General features: G+C 47.5%; 1 protein-coding gene and 1 non-coding gene across 2 annotated transcripts; one reads left to right on the plus strand and one right to left on the minus strand.

The window, feature by feature from the left end:
• Positions 1 to 1,764: 1,764 nt before the first annotated feature.
• TRNAS-ACU (transfer RNA serine (anticodon ACU)) lies at positions 1,765 to 1,847 on the minus strand. The gene has a single exon. It is a non-coding gene; the product is annotated as a tRNA-Ser (tRNA).
• Positions 1,848 to 16,240: 14,393 nt separating this feature from the next.
• Positions 16,241 to 18,262, plus strand: LOC104601900 (zinc finger protein CONSTANS-LIKE 16). Its single transcript, XM_010265407.2, has 2 exons — positions 16,241 to 17,535; positions 17,786 to 18,262. The coding sequence occupies exons 1-2, from the start codon at positions 16,435 to 16,437 to the stop codon at positions 18,038 to 18,040; spliced, it is 1,356 nt and encodes a 451-aa protein (XP_010263709.1). The 5' UTR covers positions 16,241 to 16,434; the 3' UTR covers positions 18,041 to 18,262.
• The last annotated feature ends 2,052 nt before the right edge of the window (positions 18,263 to 20,314 follow it).

The raw sequence follows: 20,314 nt of genomic DNA on the forward strand, positions 1-20,314 counted from the left end.
ATGAGAATAGTTAGTAGTGTACTGTCACAGTTTTTAACCCTAAACTTTACTTCAAGTGGCTTGAAGAGGCAAACACCTTGAAATGTTATTAGCTAGGAAAATTGTGAAACTCGCCATAAGTTTTTAACATTTCTCTTAAATTCACCATAACTTTTCAAAATATCTAAAACTCACCACGTCACTAACTTGATGTTAAACATACTAACGAGTGTTAATATATTACCATTTTACCCTTTATAGAAAATATAAAATATATACCTAGATTTTAATATTTTAACTACAAAAACAAGAAAAAAAAGGAAAATGTTCAAAAAATATTTTCAAATATAAAATACATAAAAACACAGAAATGACAAAAAATATAGAAATTGAAAAATAAAATCAGAAAATAAAAATTGTAGAAAAAACACCTAAAATTATAGAAAAACACAGAAATTGCAAATAAATAACAAAAAAATCAGAAAAAAATTATAGATTGTAGAAAATAGAAAAATTTAGAAAAACAGAAATTATAACAAAACATTGGACATTATAAAAAAACACTAAAGATGCAAAAAAAAACAAGAAAATTGAAAACTGAAAGAGACAAAAAAACTCAAAAAATATAAAGATTGGATAAAAACAGATATTGCAAATATACATAAAATGATAAAAATTAAAAAAATTATATATTATAGGAAAAGGTAAAAATTATAAAAAACACAAGAAAGCGATAATTTTTTCAAAAAGATAATAAAAACCTACACAAAATTGCATAAAATGAAATTAAAAATATCAACTAAAAAAGCAAAAATTAAAAAAAAATGATATTTTTTTAAATTACATATTTTGGAAAAAATAAAAAATTACAAACAAATTAATAAAATGATAAAAATTTTCAAAAAAAACAAAAATTAGACATTGAATCCGAAGATTATTGCAACAAAGTTTCAAAAAATATTTCAGTCAATTAGATAAAAATTTACAAAAATAGGGTAAATTACAAAGATCCCCCTATACTTTGTTTTGCAAAAAAAAACCCCTTGTATTATGCCTATGAAACAAAAAACCCCTTCTGTTAACTTTCCGTTGAAATCCACCGTTGCAACATTTTTTAACCCCCGTACTACGCTTGTAGTAAGAAAAACACTATTCATCTTCCCCAATTTCATCAGAGCATCACGCGCCAAAACCCCTTGCAAGCAGTGGCGCCTGTGTCGCTGGTGGAACTCGCCTGGCCGAAACCAGTTGGCAGGAAATCATCGGTGACATCATGTGCCCAAACCCCCTGCAAGCGATGCCATCTGTATCGCTGGTGGCATCAGCCCAGCCAAACCAGTTGGCAGGCAGTCACCGGCAAAGGTAAAGAGGTGGATTGAGATCAAGCAGAGACGGTGATGTTGCAACTTCTGGCTGAAACCAGTTTCATGCCTTTGCTGTATAACTGACCTGCAACTTCATCCTTTGCTGATGGAAGTTTCATGCCATGCTGTATAACTGACCTTTGCCAATGGCAAGCAATCATTGGCAAAGGTAAAAAGGTGGATTGAGATGAAGCAGAGACAGTGTTGCTGCGACTTCCGGCTGAAAAACGGTAGCCAATGATTTCATTTCCAACCGGCAAAGAGAGCAGAAAAAATTCCAAACGTCTCTCACAGTGCTGCTGCAACTTTCGACCGAAACCAGTCATCGGAAATGGTAGCAAGCTTTGCCGAGAGGGGAAATCGGAAACAGTAGCCAATGGTTTCATTTCCAACCAGTGAAGAGAGCAACAAAAATTCCAAACGTCGCCTGAGAGATTCAAACTCTCGCGGGGGAAACCCCATGTACTTAGTAGGCACACTCCTTAACCACTCGGCCAAAGCGACGATTGATTTCAAAGCTAGTATCAATCCAACAAGACTGAAAAACAATACAAAAAAAAAAATAGTATCGCCTTTTCCGGCTTTCTTTCCGACCGTTTCAGTTTTCGTCGAGCAGGGGATTCACCGAGTCAGAAAGCCATAACTCGGTAACAAGCTTTCAAGAATTATTTTTCAATGCACCTAATTTGTTTACCTATAAAATTTCTTATAATTTGTATGTTCAGGAAACAAATACTATTTTTGTTCTAACGTTCGAACTAAATGAGAAAGATAAGTGAAAAAAACTGAGATTCGTTTTACACAAATCTTCTCCCTCACCTAGGAATGCTATCCCCATTCCCTAAGAGCTTGAAGTTGGGCGATCTTCTCGGTGATATGGGCAGACATCTGTTGTTGGGCTATCAAGCATTGTAGTTTCCATGATCGCGGCATCGTTGGCGAAGACTATAGAGACGAGATTGAAGACGAAGAAGAGAAGAAAGGGAAGATGAGAAATGGGTTTCCTTCATCCTTTCATTTCGGAGAGTTGGGAGAGAGAAAGAATGAGAGAGGACAGTGAGGGAGGGGGAAAGAAGAGAAGAAAGGAAAAACAATAGGTTAAATAGGTTTTAAGAGAAAATGGGCAAAAAAAGAAAATAGAAAAAGTTTAGTGGGGTATTTTGATAATTTAATGTATTTCATCATTTGACTTAACGGTCAAGGGGGTCTTTGTCTCATGGTCATAGTACAGGGTGATCTTTGTAATTTACCATTTTTTTTGCATAAATTTGTAGAAACCTTGATGAGGATTTACATCCCACATCAAAAGAATACATTGCAAATGTTTCAAAGCATAAAAAATCTTTAAATTTCTTATACCTTCTTTCAAATCTTCAAACGGTAGATCTGTGCAGCAACAACCTTCAAATGAGATAAATAGATAGATAGATAGATAGATAGATAAATAGATAGATAGATAGATATAGAGAGAGAGTGGTGCAATGGCTATCTTCAAGATTTGAGCGAGAGAGAAGGTGCTACGACAGCAGCAAGATCTGAACAAGAGAGAGGGTGATGCAGTGACTACCTTTAAGATCTATGCAAGAGAAGGTGGTACGACGGCCATATTTGAGTGAGTGAGAGAGAGAGAGAGAGAGAGAGAGAGTTTTGGTCTAACCCTAACCTAAATGACCTTCTTCCTCTAACTTGCCATTCAAGGGTAGTTTGGTCATGCAAATTGTTATTTATGTTGACATGGTCATTTTTGTTAAAAACATTAACGGTGCACTAACGAAATGTTAGTTTGGAAAATAAAACTCAGAAAAGTTGTGCTGAGTTTAAGAGAAATAGTGAAAACTCATGGTGAGTTTTAGACAATTTCTCTATTAATTAATAACAAGTGGATGGGAAGAAAATACAGAAGAGGACCTAGCTTGTCTTGCTCCAAACCCATAAAAAGGCAAATAATATACCCGAACCACATACCGACCCAAAGTGTCTTCACAAGTCCATATTTGCAGGCTGAATTCCAAGTTTATTCTTATTGAAGTGCCATATTGAGTATAAACATTTTAGTTGGCAATATCGGTGCCAAATACAATATTGCCCTAGAGCACTTACTCAACGCTTAATCAGCAATAAATACTACCTGATGATGCGCAATCCGGCTGGTCTTAGTTGTCAGCGATCTTGCCTCTAAACCGAGTAGCAGAGAACCTGAAACGGAGGAGATGAAGAAGCTCCGGGGAGAACCCGGTGTAAAGGCTCCGAAGCTTAAGTTAGAATCCTTCAAAGGCAAGATAAACCAGATAGCGCAAAGTTTTTGCATACCTCATCTTTGGGGGTGGAGAGCCTTTTATAACCACCTCGTGCACTCACTCCTAGACTCCTGTAAGGTCGGGAATGAGTATTTCCGTGCTTCTGCCAGTTCGGGCGTCATTGCCTCTGCTGGGGCAGAACCGTCACTGCTCCTTTTGTCGGAGCCGTCTCTATAACTGGGGGCAGTGGTGACAGGTGACGGTGGCAGGTGGCTGTTTGAAATGCGGCCGTCAAGCGTCAGATCCCAAGTCAGTCAGGTGCGCCGCCCTTGGATACGGACTCCTTCGGTGCCAGGTACGGCGTGGTTCGTCCAGTTCAATGCTCCGGAAGCGAAGTGCCTGGAGCGGTGCGTGAAGTCTTGAGTTCGGATAAGGGGGGCCCCGAACTGTCATAGGACGGGTCAGTTCGGGTCTTTGCTTTGTGTGACTCGGGGTCAAAGGGAGAGTTCGGGCTCCTCACAGGGAGCTCGACCACTAACTAGGGAGTTCGGGCACCCTATAGGGAGTTCGATCACTAAGTAGGGAGCTTGGGCACCTTGCAGGTAGTTCGGGCACTAAGTAGGGAGCTCGGGCACCTTGCAGGGATTTCGGGCTCTAAGTAAGGAGTTTGGGCCCCTTGCTAGGGAGTTCGGACCTATTGGTCCCTTCCCTTTGGCGTTTGTACCCTCGATATGCTGTTTTAAGTGTCGAGCTACTTGCCTTTTTTGCCACATGCCGTGACTTGCGAGGACAGGCCAAATTTTCCTTCATCAATTGCCCCCCACTCCTCGAGCCAAGGGTCTTGCCCTGGTGCGGGGAGTTCGCAAGGTGTCAAGTAGATTTGTCCTGCACTTTGAATCTTGGTTCTGCTGGCGCGAGGTGCATTGTAAGGGTTTCTTGGGTTTCTTCGAGTGTCCATTTATGCGGGTAGCGCGTCGACCTGTCTAAATGCTGATAGATGTGGCGGCGCGCGCATTGCTTCGAAATTTCAAAAAAAAAGGCGCGCCACTTGGGGCGCAAAAGCGGGCGTTTTTTCAAATTTGAAAAAAAAACGTGCCGCTGCCGTTATTTCTGAGGAGACGTGCGCTGGCGTTCCGTCAGTTTCGAAAAGATGTGCGCCGGTGCTGTCAGTTTCAGAAAGACGTGCGCCAATCACGTCTCGGTCTCGGGGGACGCACAGTCAGGGCGGCCGTAGGCCGTCGGATTGGCTTTGATCTGAGTCGTTGCCTTTTGGTCACTGTGAGCATAAATAGCGGGGGGGGGGGGGGGACCCCGGTTGTTGTCGCTTTTGTATTTCTCTCGAGCTCGCGTCTGAGTTTCAGCTCGCATCCAGTTCGCGTCCAGGTTTTTTCAGTTCGCGCTCAAGGTCTTCCGTTCGTCCGAGCTCCTGTGGTCTACAACTTTCGTTCAGGTGAGTACTTTCCTGGGTCTTGTCACTCACAATGTCTAGCTCGGATGGCTCAGATAGCCATTTCAACAAGTCTGATGCCTGATGCAGGTTCTACGAACCAAGTTGCATCCCCCGATAGCCTTAGCGAGCTGGAGGTGGAGCTCGACGAAGAGTTCAAGCCTGTAGGCCGTGGCGCTTTAGGTAGTTTGGCGTCCACCTCTCGCCGGGGTTGGATGTTAGACAAGTTCGGCCCTTCGACCATGACGCCCGAGGGGCTCCAATCCCTCATTACTTACTATAACTTGCCCGGGGAGTATGCTTATTTTATACCTTCGGGTGGCTTTCCTTGGGAACACAGTCCTGATGAGATCGTAATATTCCGGGAGCAGCTCGCCGCGGGGCTGCGATTGCCTTTCCACCCCCTCTTCGTCGAAGTCTTGAACCACTTCGGCGTGACAGTAGGCCAGCTTCACCCGAACTCCATTCGGAACTTGGTGGGGACAATCACCCTTTTCTATGATGAGAGCTTTCCGTTGGACTTGGAGATTTTTTCTTCAATCTTGATGCTTAAGAAGCAAGCGGGTCCTCTCCTTGGGCGCAGGCGGGCTTACTACCTGTCTCCTCGCCCGGGTTTTAAGCTTTTACACGAGCTCCCCAACAAGGTCCCAGCATGGAAGCGGGACTATTTCAGGGTGCGAAGTGTGCTGGGGTGGCCTTTTCAGACTGGGTGGGGGATGGCCGCTCCCGACTCCGGGGTTACGCTTGACAAGGAGACGGCGAAGGGCCTCCGGCAATGGGCGCGGCTTGGGCTGAAGTGTGAACAGTATCTGACGGAGGCCAAGCACATTGCGGCCGGCCTGAGCTCGGGTAGGTTCTTTACTTAGAGACTCTTATCTTGCTGTCTTTCTTGCTTTTTACTGATGGTGAACTTCTTTTCGTAGGTGTGATGGATTCGCGAGGGACCCGAGGTGGGCACTTGTTTCAAGGTATGAAGAGGAGAAAGCGGGTTGCCAAGCGAACTCGCGCCGAGGTGCCTCAGGATGCGAAGCCAGAGGTGCCGGACTACCAGCCAGAAGATCTGCCCTGGGGGCCCGAGATGGTCCCTCCGATGCAGGAGCCGGCAGGGGGCCCTTATGCTGAGACTACATACACAGGGGCTCCTACATACTCCGGTGCTCCTGCTTACTCCGGGTCTGCTCATACGCGAGCTGGTCCCTCGGGCTCGGGGGCCCCGGGGGATTTCAGGAGCGTGTTGACGCCGACCCATGCTCTTCAAAAGAGTAAAGAGGCTATTTTCCCCGAGGAGATCGCGGCGTGGACTAATCTCCCTCTGCATCAAGTGGCCTGCCGTGCTGTTACCCATGCCATGGTGGTAAGTGTTCTCCTTTTTTAGAGTTCTTTGGCTTTTGTTTTGTTGGTCCTTTTTGATCATTCGGTCTCTTTTGGTAGGTGAATTCTTCCATTCATGCCTTGGCGGCTCAGGTGGAGAGGAGCTCGAGGCAGGCGCGAGCTGCCGAAGAGGCTCGTCGTGCTGCCGAGGAAGCTGCTGAAGAGACTGCTCGTGCCGCTGAAGAGACTACTCGTTTTTCTCGGATCAGGCAGGCGAGGTCTTAGAGAGATGCCGAGGCCATGGGAGTGGTGGTGAAGCACATGGCGGACTTGAGGCTGGATCTGCAGCATCAAGTCGAGTATCTTCAGGAGAACATCAGGGAGAGGACGCAGATCTTTTCCCAAGGTATCGAAGATGCCAAGAAGAAGGCCGTCGAAGAGTACATCGCTTCGCTGGGTTTTGATGATTTGATGGTGGATTCATATAGGAGGGGTTTTAAACTAAGCCGGTGGATGATCCGGAATACGTACCCCGAGCCCGATGTTAGCGCCATATCCACTTCGCGCATAACTCAAGAGAGGGCTTATGTTGCTGACGCCGAGCCAGACTCCGAGGGCGAGGCGGGGCCTTCGGGTTTTGTCAAAGTGCCTTCTGACAATGATAAAATAGCTCCTGCCTTGTAATTTTTTTTTTTTTTGTACTGCCCTACTTTTTGGAATGGAAATGATTTGTTTAAGTGCTGGTTATTCTCTCCTGAACTGAACATTCTCTCCCGAACTGAGCATATTTGCCGAACTTCATGTATTTGCCGAACTGGCTATTCGTCCGGTCTGTTTTCTACCTGAGTTAACCGCACTCGCGCGGACTGTTTTCTTTGCTTGCTTGTGCCGAGATTCCTTCGTTAGCTCGGCATCCTAGCCCGTAGGCTTTGGTGGTGATTTTACCCACTTTGCTTGGCGGTCTATAGGTAGTATCGCCTTAGGTTGACAATGTTCCATGCTCGGGGTACTTGTTTTCCCTCTAGGGTTTCGAGCTCGTATGCCCCCCCGAGTGCTTTTTTACTCTGTAGGGTCCTTCCCAATTTGGTCCAAGTTTCCCTATGCCGGGTTCGGGCACCATGACCTTACGGAGAACTAGGTCACCGACGCGGAACTTCCTCTTCTTTACTCGCGCGTTATAATACCGAGCTACCAGTTGCTGGTAGGCCGCATTTCGGATGTGTGCGAGGTCTCTCACCTTGTCCAGTAGGTTGAGGTTGGTGCGTAACTCGTCTTCGTTTGTCTCATCGTCGTATGCTTCTAGTCGCAGCGTAGGTACTTTGATTTCTGCCGGGATTACCGCCTCGGTGCCGTAGGTGAGGTTAAAGGGGGTCTCTCCTGTGGCGGTTTTTTCCGTGGTTCGGTGAGCCCATAGAACACTTGGTAGCTCGTCCGCCCACAACCCTTTATCTCGGTCTAGTCGTGCTTTCAGTCCGCGGAGGATGGCTCTGTTCATTACTTCTGTTTGGCCATTTGCCTGCGGGTGTGCGACCGACATGAAGTTCTGACTAATTCCCATACTTTGGCACCATTCTTGGAACTTGATATCCTCGAACTGTTTGCCGTTGTCGGATATTAGTACCCGAGGTAGCCCGAAGCGACATACTATGTTCTTCCAAAAGAAGTTCTGTATGTTTCGGGCTGTAACTATTGCTAGAGGTTCAGCTACTATCCACTTTGTGAAGTAATCTACTGCCACCAGTAGGAATTTTCTCCCGCCTGTCGCTGGTGGGAATGGCCCCAGAAGGTCGATGCCCCATTGGGCGAAGGGCCATGGACTGGTGAGGTATTTGAGGTCGGCAGCGGGCTGATGGTGGATATTGGCATGCTTCTGACACTTGTCGCATTTTCTGACGAGCTCGATGGCCTCTGTCTTCATCGTTGGCCAGTAGTATCCTTGTCGAAGTGCTTTTTGGGCGAGGGCTCTGCCCCCAGGTGTCCGCCGCACAAGCCTTCATGAGTGTCGCGGAGTACGAGCTCGGCTTCGGCAAGGCGCAAGCATCGCAGGTAGGGGAGCGTGTAGGATCGTCGGTACAACCGTTCGTCTATTATGACGTATTTGGCTGCCTGGCGCTGCACCCTCTTGGCTGCATTGCGGTTCGCGGGGAGGGTTCCGTCTAGCAGGAAGCTCGCAAGTGGGTCGATCCAGCTCGGCTCTGCTTCAGAGACGGGAGCGACCTCTTCTGCCCCACTGAGAATGCTGGGCCGAGGTAAGTCCTCTACGTACACGGTTCTCATGGCGCTGTGGCTTGTGCTAGCTAATCGGGACAGGGCGTCGGCATCAGAGTTCTTTGACCTCGGGATTTGCTTGATGAAGTGTGACTGGAGTTGAGCAGAGTCTCCTTCACTTTTGCCAAGTATGCAATCATTGTGAGCTCGCGCGCTTCGTATTCACCTGTAACTTGGTTGACCACGAGCTGGGAATCACTACAGATAACTACGTGCTTTGCTCCGACCTTGTGCACTAGGTTCAGCCCGGCTATCAGTGCCTAATACTCCGCCTCATTGTTGGATGTCGCGAACTCTAAGCATAGTGCGTATTCCAACCTTGTTCCGCTCGGGCCGCGTAGCACTATTCCAGCCCCGCTGCCCTGCTAGTTCGAGGAGCCATCTACGTGAAGGATCCAGGGCTCCTCATCCCAGTTCGCGCTTGGTCTAACCAGGCGAGATGCTATGCTGGTTGCTATTTCACGGGGTTCGGACTCAATTGGTTTGGGAGCTCCGAGCTCGCCCGAACAGGGATCTCGGGCTCGACCACCTAAGGGGCTTCGGGGCTAAACGTGCATTTTGCGATAAAATCTGCCAAGGCTAGGGCCTTAACAGCAGTTCTTGGTTTGTACTGGAGGTCGTACTTGCTGAGTTCGATGGCCCATTTCGTTAGTCGACCGGAAACCTCGGGTTTGAGTAAAACTTGTCTCAGAGTTTTGTCGGTCAGGACGATAACGGTGTGAGCCAGGAAGTACGGGCGGATTCTCTAAGCTGCTACCACCAGTGCGTATGCTACCTTTTCTATCTGCGGGTACCTTGTCTCTGCTCCCTACAAAATTTTACTAACATAATATATGGGTCGCTGGACCCGGTCTGTTTCCTTTATTAGTACTGAACTGACCACCTCGTCGCTTGCCGAGAGGTACAGCTCTAAGACCTCGCCCTCCTCGGGCCGGGCTAAGGTTGGCACACTGGCGAGGTAACCTTTTAGCTCGTCAAACGCGAGCTGGCAGTCTTGGGTCCACTCGAACCCTTTGCCTTTGATTGCTTTGAAGAAAGGTAGGCAGCGGTCTGCTGACTTGGACATGAAGCGGCTTAGAGCGGCTATGCGACCGTTTAGCCTCTGAACTTCTTTTACTTTCCGAGGTGGTCTCATATCTAGGATGGCTTTTATCTTGTCCGGGCTGGCCTCAATACCGCGCCGATTGACAATGTAGCCTAGGAATTTGCCCGAGGTGACGCCAAAGACACATTTGTTGGGGTTCAATTTCATGCTAAACTGGCGCAGGATTTGGAAGACAGAATCTAAGTCTTGTATTAATTCTTGTGAAAACTGTGTCTTGACGACCATGTCGTCTACATAAAACTCTATCTTCGTGCCAATCAGGGGCCGAAACAGCCTATTTACAAGTCTTTGGAAGGTCGCCCGGCATTTTTTAGTCCGAAGGTCATGACCTTGTAACAGTACAGGCCGAACTCGGTTATGAAGCTGGTTTTTTCCTCATCGGACTGATCCATCTGGATTTGGTTGTAACCTGAGTAGGCGTCCAGGAAGCTTAGTAACTCATGTCCCGAGGTCGCGTCCACTAGGCGGTCAATTCTGGGGAGGGGGAAGCAATATTTCGGGCAAGCTCGGTTCAGGTCGGTGTAGTCAACGCACATGCGCCACTTGCCGTTCGCCTTTTTTACCAGCACAGGGTTGGCCACCCAGCTCGGGTAATGGACTTCCCTTATGAAGTCTACTGCGAGGAGCTTCTCGACCTCCTCGTCGACCGCCCTCCAGCGTTCTGGGGCTAAGTTGCGTTTCTTCTGTCTAACGGGTCTGACTACAGGGTCAGTGTTAAATTTGTGAGTTATAAGGCCAGGGTCAATACCGGGCATGTTGGCTGTGGACCGTGCAAAAATATCTAAATTTTGAAGTAAAAAATTCACCAGTTCGATTTGTAGGGGTTCCTCGACGGAAGCACGGATTTGGAGTGTGCGAGTTGGGTCCGTAGCCGAAGTCGGGATTGCGACTGTTTCCTCTGTGGGCAAAGCTCGTTCCTCGCCTCGTTCCGCAGGCCGCTCCTGTTCGAGGTCGTCGGCTGCCTTGGTTTTTCCCTAAAGGGCGGCAACATAACACTTGCGGGACTCGAGCTGGTTGCCCCACGCTACCCCCACACCGAAGTCCGTAGGGAACTTCATGGCCAAATAGTATGTGGAGACCACCACCCGTAGGATATGCGTGATCAGCCGTCCTATTATGTAATTGTATGGGGAGGGGGTCGCGACCACTAGGAAATCATGGTTGAGTCTTACCGCACAAGGCCATGTGCCGACTTCCACAGGTACTGTTATTTTTCCGAGGGGCCTGACTTCCTCTCCGCTGAAACCCACCAGGGGAGTGTTCGCGGTTTTCAGTTCGCTCCTCTGTAGCTGTAGCTGGTCAAATGTTGATTTGAAGAGGATGTCTGCCGAGCTGCCCGAGTCTACGAGTATGTGTCTGACCTCGAAGTCGCTGATCCTTAGTTTAATGACAAGCGCGTCATCGTGGGGGTAGTGGACCCCTCGCGCGTCGTCCTCCGTGAAGAAGATTGGTTCTTCGGTCTTTGGTCTCTTTGGAGGGTTCCGCTCCTCGAGGGCTGCTTCGCGAACTAAAGTCTGGGCTGCCGCCGAGGTACACCCTGCTACCATCGAACCTCCCACAATTAAATAGATGGTTCACCGAACTGGCCTCTCCACCGGAGGCTGTCGCTGCAATGGTTCGGCAGGTCTGCTGCTAGATTCGGGGGCATCCTTTTCGTGCTCCCCTGGCCGATCTGCCTTATTGTTATTATTGTTGTGCTGTACAAAGTTTCTCAAGTATCCGTGACGGATGAGCCCCTCTATCTCGTCCCGGAGATTATTACACTGCTCGGTACTATGACCATGGTCTCTATGGAAACTACAATACAAATTCTTATTTCTTTCGTTCGGATTTCCCTTTAGGCAAGGTGGCCACTTCACGTATGAGGCGTCCTTGATCGTCATTAAGATCTCGGTCCGCCTTGTGTTCAGTGGCATGTAATCCGTCCGAACTGCTAGGGGAGCTTGGAACGACTGGTTCGGCTTCGGCTCTCGGGCTGGGTTCTTCCGGTCAACTGGGTTAGAGGGCTCGCCTTTCCTCTTTCTTTTCTCGTTCCCGCCCTCGCTTCGTTGGTTGATTTCTTCCTCTGTCCTCATGAACTTGTCCGCGAGCTTGAGGAATTCGGCCACGGTTGCTGGCTGGTTAGCTACCATGTGCCATTTGAATTCTTTGTGCGTTACCCCTCTTTTTGCCGCCGCGAGCTGCACCACGGGGTCTAACCGCGGTATCTGCAAGCATGCTTCGTTGAATCGCTTGATGTAGCCCCATATGGATTCTCCTTCCCTTTGGACTACTCCGAAGATGCTTTCCTTTGCTCTGGGGCACCGTTTGCTGGTGACAAAGTGTGCGGTGAAGACCTGCACGAACTGAGCCCAGCACTTTATCGACCCGGGGGTCAGGTTCCTGTACCAAGTGCAGGCTACCCCCCTGAGGGTGGTGGTGAAGGCCATGCACATGCATGATTCGCTGGCCCTGGCGAGGTGCATTTGGGACTGGAAAGCGTGAACGTGGTCGTTGGGGTCGAAGGACCCGCCATACTTATCCAGAGGTGGGAGCTTGAAATCTCTGGGCAAGGGGCCCGCCAGGAGTTCTGAGGCAAGGGGGGAGGGAACTGAGAGAATCGGGGCAGCTCTTACCTCGTCCGAGCTCTTCTCTTCTTTGCCTCTGAGCTCTGACAGGACACGGGTGGCGGTTCGGCGACTTCGCCAGCACCTTCGCTGTTGAGTGGGCCTTGTACTTGCGCTGTTGGCCTCCGTGTTGCCGAGCTCGATGGGCCCGGAATGCTGGTAGTCTGCTGCTGCTGCTAGTGCGCCGAATTGGTTTTCCGTGAGTGGGAACTCGGGCTTGGAGCGCCGAGGTGCCGATCTCGCGGGTGAGGTTCCCGACCCCCTTGCGAGCTACGAGGCGGGGATGATTTTTTTCTCTCTTCGGCTTGGGGACGAGGCCTGGCTATTAGGGGGGTTCTGGGGCTTGGAGGCCTTTCCTTGGTGGGGGCGTCCATCCTGCGGGGAGGCTTTGGCCGGCCTCGGAGCAGGGTGGCGAGGTGGAAGTAGTGGTTGGTTCAGTGGCAGTTGGGGGAACTGTTGTTGATAGTGATACTGGGAGATGTTGTGCAGCACTTGGTGCTGGTGTTGCTGGAACTGTTGCATTTGGGCTTGCATTGCCCGCATGCACTGCATCAGGTTGTCCAACCGGTTCTGGCTGGCTGCTAGGGGGGCGGCAGTCGGTTCAGTAAAGGTTGTCTTAATAGGGGGGGAAAGGGGATGCTTGTGGCAGGAAGGTTTACGGGCGCCACTGCTTGTGGCGCATTCAAACTGGGGATTCCATCCATCGAAAGGGGGATGGTGAACTGTCCAACGCACACCACGGGAACTTGAAGCTATTCCCTGGTGGTGTTTGTCTCCGTGCCGCATCCGGCGTTGCTGGAAGAGGCCATGAGTGTTGGGTTTTTTGAAGAAGAAAATGGGGTATGAGAGTTTGGAGGGAGGCTTTTTGAAGCGTTTCCCACAGACGGCACCAATTGATGATGCGCAATCCGGCCGGTCTTAGCTGTCAACGATCTTGCCTCTAAACCGAGTAGCAGAGAACCTGAAACGGAGGAGATGAAGAAGCTCCGGGGAGAACCCGGTGTAAAGGCTCCGAAGCTTAAGTTAGAATCCTTCAATGGCAAGATAAACCAGATAGCGCAAAGTTTTTGCATACCTCATCTTTGGGGGTGGAGAGCCTTTTATAACCACCTCGCGCACTCACTCTTAGACTCCTATCAGGTCGGGAATGAGTATTTTCGTGCTTCTGCCAGTTCGGGCGTCATCGCCTCTGTTGGGGCAGAACCGTCACTGCTCCTTTTGTCGGAGCCGTCTCTATAACTGGGGGCAGTGGTGACAGGTGACGGTGGCAGGTGGCCGTTTGAAATGCGGCTGTCAAGCGTCAGATCCCAAGTCAGTCAAGTGCGCCGCCCCTGGATACGGACTCCTTCGGTGTCAGGTACGGCGCGGTTCGTCCAGTTCAATGCTCCGAAAGCGAAGTGCCTGGAGCGGTGCGTGAAGTCTTGAGTTCGGATAAGGGGGGCCCCGAACTGTCATAGGACGGGTCAGTTCGGGTCTCTGCTTTGTGTGACTCGGGGTCAAAGGGAGAGTTCGGGCTCCTCGCAGGGAGCTCGACCACTAAGTAGGGAGTTCGGGCACCCTATAGGGAGTTCGATCACTAAGTAGGGAGCTCGGGCACCTTGCAGGGAGTTCGGGCACTAAGTAGGGAGCTCGGGCACCTTGCAGGGAGTTCGGGCACTAAGTAGGGAGCTTGGGCACCTTGCAGGGAGTTTGGGTTCCATATTAGGGAGTTCGGGCTCTAAATAAGGACTTCGGACCTGCTGGTCCCTTCCCTTTGGCGTTTGTACCCTCGGTATGCTGTTTTAAGTGTCGAGCTACTTGCCATTTTTGCCACGTGCCGTGACTTGCGAGATCGGGCCAAATCTTCCTTCATCACTACCCAAACAAGTTTTTATTGTAAAAATACAATTGTATCACGTTTGAATCTAGAATAGCAATCGTACCAAACACAACCTAAAAATTAAGATAAATCTTGTTAGCATTGCTGTTATTTCGGTAGTCGGTTCCTTTTACTACCAAGTGCACTGTCGTCATTATCTCCATTAACCCTGTAGTGACGGACAAAATTACCATTTTTACTCGTGACCAGGATATGCCACATTGCCACCTGTGAAATGGGCTCTGCCATTACTAACATACATACATTGCAATTTGCAACCTGCAACAAAGTTGGAGAACATGCATCCCCCCGTGTACGTGGCTTATTCTGAATGAAAGAAAGCTACAAGTATTTGTCCAGCATGGCGGGACCACTGAGTGGGACTGGTGGGCCAGTGTTGAATCTCTCGTTAAATTTCGAAGGCCTGGGTCTCGGCCCAATTGCCAGTCACAACTCACAATTGGCAGTTGAAATTCTTTAAATCGGGTAGGGTACCCGTGTTTGTATAGTATATCCTTACCCAACTTGATATTAGTATTACACATCAATAACCTAAACCTTACCAGTTCTTATCTCCTCACCAGTACTTTGCACCTCAAAGGGGGTCGTCTTCTATCAGCGTCACTAACCTACACTCTGCTGGGCCTACAGTAGAGTATAAGAAATACCCAAGTCAAGAGATAGAAATATACAGACAGATGACTCAATAAGATTGCAACAAGTGACATGGATAATAAAATCCGAACGTCCGATCAGCCCCAAGAAAAGTTAAGAGCATCCTAATCATCACATCATGTGAAGACATTAATTAGAAAAACTTGTTATTAAGATTTTGGATTGATTTGGTACGAAATTCCATTTAGAGAGAGTGGAAATTAAGATGAGGAGAAGCACAATCCTTATCCTTGTTTTAATTGTCAAATTGAAGCTGGTGTCCATTTTACTCCAAATGATCCAAAAACATTTATTTCTCTTCCTTTTAATTTCGGAAGAAGACATTGATTTAGACATTTTCCCCAAATTTCCTGACTGTTGAAAGGAACAGAAAATACTACTACTATCATGGAGCATGGACTGTGTGTGTTGCGGTCATTTTGGGATGGATGGAGTAGAACTAGAACACTAACACAAAGATGTAAAAGTTCTAGACCCGAAAATCCAACAAGTATCTTTGCATAAATGTTCAGGCAAAACACATAAGAAGTGTGGGTCGGGTTCAAGCTGTTGTCATGTTTGAATAATGGGCCTTTCATTTTAAATTTTTAATAAATATGGGCAATCTAGCTTTTGTTGATCAAATATTCTTCTTGTCAACAAAGAGTGTCCAGTTTGGTTACTGAACCGAAAACTAAATTGGACCAAACCAAAAACCAAATTACATATATAATAATATTACATGGGTGTTTGACTATGATAACCAATCAACCGGTAATCGGGTGGTGATTTATCAAATTCGGAGGGGGTTTGATTGGTCGATCAAATCCCCCTTCCGGTATCATATCTTTCCGGAAGCATAGTTTTTTCCAATGTTATACTATATATATAATCTCTAGCTGATATCATCCCAAGATTAACCCGCCCCATCACAACTCTTATATTTACAGATGGGTAGAACCATAGAAGTAAACCAACGAGACAAAAAAGAGGAAACACGTCGAATTCACACACACATCAGAGAGAGAGAGAGAGAGAGGAAAAAGGGGACCACAAACAAGAGTTTAATCTTTAAACCGGAACAATTGAAACGAAGAGACAAATCCACCGAAGGTCCTATTCAATTTTAGCGTGAGAGAGATGGTGGGAGGCCGACAGAGAGAGAGAGAGAGATGATGATGATGATGACCCTTTTTCAATCCTCAATTCTCAAACTCAGTAGGGACCACAAGAAATCCACTTAATTAGCATGGTAGCCAATAAGAATGCAGAGAATAGGATGGACGTTATAAACTCAACCAATGGAGGACGAGATAAGGCAGGACGGTGGGCCCAAAAGCGCAACTCTCTCTCTGTGTGCTGAAACGAGAACGAGTACACCCCAAAAGTGCATGGACCGAGTCCACAAGTCTTGTGCGAAAGCAAAAGCGCGCTCCTGTACGTGGGCCATCCACTGATAAAATTATTGTAACCAGCTCGTCTCTAAATAAGAGGCGACTGCGTTTTTCCTGTTATGGTTTGGTTTGTTTTCGTCTAGTCTGGCACCTGGTTTCTGCTTCTTGCTCTTCCATCGATCTGAATCTGAATTCTGAGCCCTTTTCCTCAATGAGCTCAGACAAGAAAGCGGCCAACGCCGTAGGTGGTAAGACGGCCAGAGCCTGCGATAGTTGTTTGCGTAAACGTGCGCGCTGGTATTGCGCTGCTGACGATGCTTTCCTTTGTCAAGGATGTGATTCTTCAGTCCACTCAGCCAACCCTTTAGCACGACGACATGAAAGGGTTCGACTGAAGACTGCATCTATCAAGCCTATGCTTAACGATGGTTTCTTGGTTGAGAATTCGGCCCCTGCGTGGCACCAAGGGTTCACCCGCAAGGCCAGAACCCCTCGACATGTAAAGCCAGCTGCACTGCAACCACCTAAGGTTGAAGAGCCAATTCTGCTTAACCCGCTTCCTCTTGTGCCAGAGATGGGCGGCGAAGAATCTTCACCCGACGACAATGAAGAACAACTTCTCTATCGGGTTCCCATATTCGATCCCTTTGTCGCAGAATTATGCACGCCGGCCACGTTCAACGAACCAGCGATGACTACAAACGATGCGACAACTGCAGAAGATATGGGTAGTGAAAGGAAGGCCCTCCTTCCAGACGGCCATGATTTTGATAACGATCTGACTGGAGAGACGGATAAGCTACCTGTGTTTCTTCTTTCTGATATGGATATTGCAGAGTTTGCGGCCGACGTCGAGACCTTGCTTGGGAGAGGGCTCGACGATGACTCGTTTGGCATGGAGGATTTGGGGCTGTTGGACTGTAAGGAGGAAGAAAATATGGAGCACTGCTTTAGGAGTGGAAGGGTGAAGGTTGAAGTAGAGGAAGTGGAAGCTGTCGTGGGCTGCCAGCAGGTGGAACCAGGGTTGGGCATGACCAGAGAATCGCTGGACTTGAACTTCAACTCTGATTCACCGACTACTGCAGAGGAAGAAGAAGTAGAAGAGAAGGCGGTGAAGGAAGCAGCGAATTCAAATGTGGTGACCAATATGAACAGCGGATATAAAGGTGACAAGATGTCGAGCAAGATATCGTTGAGGCTCAGGCTCAACTATGAGGGGGTGATCTGTGCTTGGGCCAGCAAAGGCTCTCCATGGACGACCGGCGAACGGCCACAATTCAACCCGGACGACGACTGTTGGCCCGACTGCATGGTGAGGCTCTTAACTGGTCCCACCGTTTTTTGGTCACACCCAGTGACATGTAGTGTTGTCATTCATCGATCTACGTCTTCAAATGAAAGAAGTGTAGATCGATTGACAAAACCGGGTCACTGAGAGTCTGAGACTGAGGTTGGTCTATCATCCTTAATGCACCCTAGCTAGGCATCTCTGTAACGACATGAACTGTGAAATAATAAGTTGAATTATGTATAAGATTGACATGTAATTTGATGTTCATCAGGGTACGTACCCGATGGAGGTTTATCATCATCATCCATATGGAGAGATGGGAGGTGTTGGGGGACACGTAACTATGGGCAATGGAGGAAGAGAAGCGAGGGTGTCTAGATACAGAGAGAAGAGGAGAACACGGTTGTTCTCCAAGAAGATACGATACGAAGTTCGGAAGCTGAATGCGGAGAAGAGACCCCGAATGAAGGGCCGGTTCGTTAAGAGGACGTCATTGATGGGAGTAGCAGCTCCTTTTCCCTTCTGAATTCTGTGTTCCGATCGAGTTCTGACCACGCAGTGACTGTCATCAATCATATCCTAGGCTGCTCCTGGCTGCCTGTGTTTTTTTTTCTTTGCAACTGATGAGGGAAAGAAATCGTAAATGATGAGTTAATTAGTTGGATCATGGATGGGCTTTCAAGTGTTTTTTCTTCACTAGCCTATGCACTGCCGTTTTTAATAAAAATTTTAAAAGTTAATAATTTTAGTTCTCTTCTCTCTCTTTCAATCTGAACAAGTGACAAGCTTCTAATATTTCCAAAAGGGTGGTGAAGTTGTGTAATTAGAGGAAACAAACTTATTGAGTGCATTTCAGCAAATGAGTAGAGACTAGAGAGGTTGTTAAACTTATAAGCACCCTTGCCTCAAGGGTATCTTGTGAAATTGTAGATGAATTTGGTAGCATCCTTATTATAAATTTGCTTCTCCATCCACTATGTTAAAGGGTATCTCCCCCTTTCATCAGTTTCTTTAATTTGGAGGAATTCCATATCAACCCAGGACTCTGCACAAATCCATGTATTGTAGGGATTCTAGCTCCTGCAAACTCTACTTAGGATTAGGAATCTCGAATTCACACCTGCGCCCCACAAGGGGCGCCCCACAGCACATCCCCACCGTGCATTGAGAACATCTCGATGATGTCATCATCGGGAGATGTTTCTAATACACGGCAGAGATGTGCTGTGGACACTGTGGGGCGCAGATCTGAACACAGGAATCCCAGTTCCATGAGGGAGAGAGAGAGAGAGGCTGTGGCCTACAGGGTTAAGGCGTTGGATAGTTATTAACATAGGACGGACCTCAGGGTTTACGCCACAAGAACTTGCACACAAAAGGACCCAAATTTGCAAAAAGGTAGTGGTTATGTTATGTACGAAATTCAAATACTGACATGTGGCTAACATGCAAGCGTGGCTTCACATGGTGAACCCTGGCCCCACATCTTTGTTTCGGAGCTACCGCAAGATGTAGGACATACTACTGACCATCGGTTGAATTCAGGTATTTCCTTTTTTTCGCCTTCCATTACTTGGCTCTTGGCTTTGGTGGTTACTGGGTAATTGGTTAGAGCAGTGGGCAGTGCCAGTGGCCACACCACCGATACCCATACCACGTACCTTTATGGCGTTGTCGGCCCCCGGCGTCACCCCTTGAAATTAATGAACCAATTCAGCTGAATAGAATACATGAGGAGAAAATGAGACTGTGTTGGCCGCTTAGGTGCTTTACACGTGGACGGTTGAATCATCCTTAGCTGTTGGAGATGGGGGACCAATGTGTCTCAGGGGCCGTTTCTGAAGTGGCTGTGGCTGAACTCAAGTCTGAAGGAAGAGCTTATTATTCTGGCCTTTAGTGAATACAATATAAAAATTCTATAATAGAACTTTTAGTGTAAATCAACCCAACACATTCCATTCAGCCATTAAGGAACTCGTAAGTCATAATAGTTGAGACCTATCCGGTATCCATAAAAAACAAGCAAAAAATATCCAATTCAGACATTTGGCTGGTATCGTATCAAAGGGCCCCTTATATCAGGACGCACAATAACCATAACCACATAGGCCCACAATGGCAGTAAAATCTAATTCCCCTCTCTCTCTTTCTTACTCCCTGGAACAAAATTTTAGTTTTCTTTTGCGAAATTAATAATGCCCATGAATGATGCGGCCTAAAATGTTCCATCTTGCCTATTAGAAACTGTGCCCCATTCATAGGAACTGAAACTGAGATGCATGTTAATGTTATTACTCCGGGCCTCAAGTTTCATCGAGCAACATTTCTGTGGTGGATAGAGAATAAATTGTCACAACTCACAACACGGCCGCATCATTCATGATTTGATTCGTTTATAGTGGCTCTAGCATGAGATGTCGCTATTTTTTACATCAAATTAGAAACAGAGCTTGACAAGTCCAGGTTTTTTATCATACCATTACAAATCAACGTTCCTTTTCGAATCTCCAAAGCCCCAAAACCCAAGCTAGGTCCAAGCCTTGGATTGTTAACATCAAGCATCAGCAACGGGTGTAAAAAAAAATCAAAAGACACGTGTACATGCCACAGCGACTAATTTTAATGTGTAACCTGTGCAGACTGCAGATATTGCTATGAGGCCCAAACATAAAATGATAAAACTGAAATTTATTTTCAGGCTGACGCTCAACCTGATTACTTGCCAGTGAGAAGGACGCTTGCATTATTAATTCAATGAGCGACAATCAGGGGCATGGTTTTTAAAACCGAACCGGTGACT

The sequence above is a fragment of the Nelumbo nucifera genome, chromosome 3 (assembly GCF_055504915.1).
Source record: "Nelumbo nucifera cultivar China Antique chromosome 3, China Antique-T2T, whole genome shotgun sequence".
NCBI classification, from domain to species: Eukaryota; Viridiplantae; Streptophyta; class Magnoliopsida; order Proteales; family Nelumbonaceae; genus Nelumbo; species Nelumbo nucifera.

Coding starts and splice junctions, on each gene's coding strand:
- LOC104601900 (XM_010265407.2), top strand. CDS start 16,435: ATGAGCTCAGACAAGAAAGCGGCCAACGCCGTAGGTGGTAAGACGGCC. Junction 17,536..17,785: donor ACTGTTGGCCCGACTGCATG/GTGAGGCTCTTA, acceptor GATGTTCATCAG/GGTACGTACCCGATGGAGGT.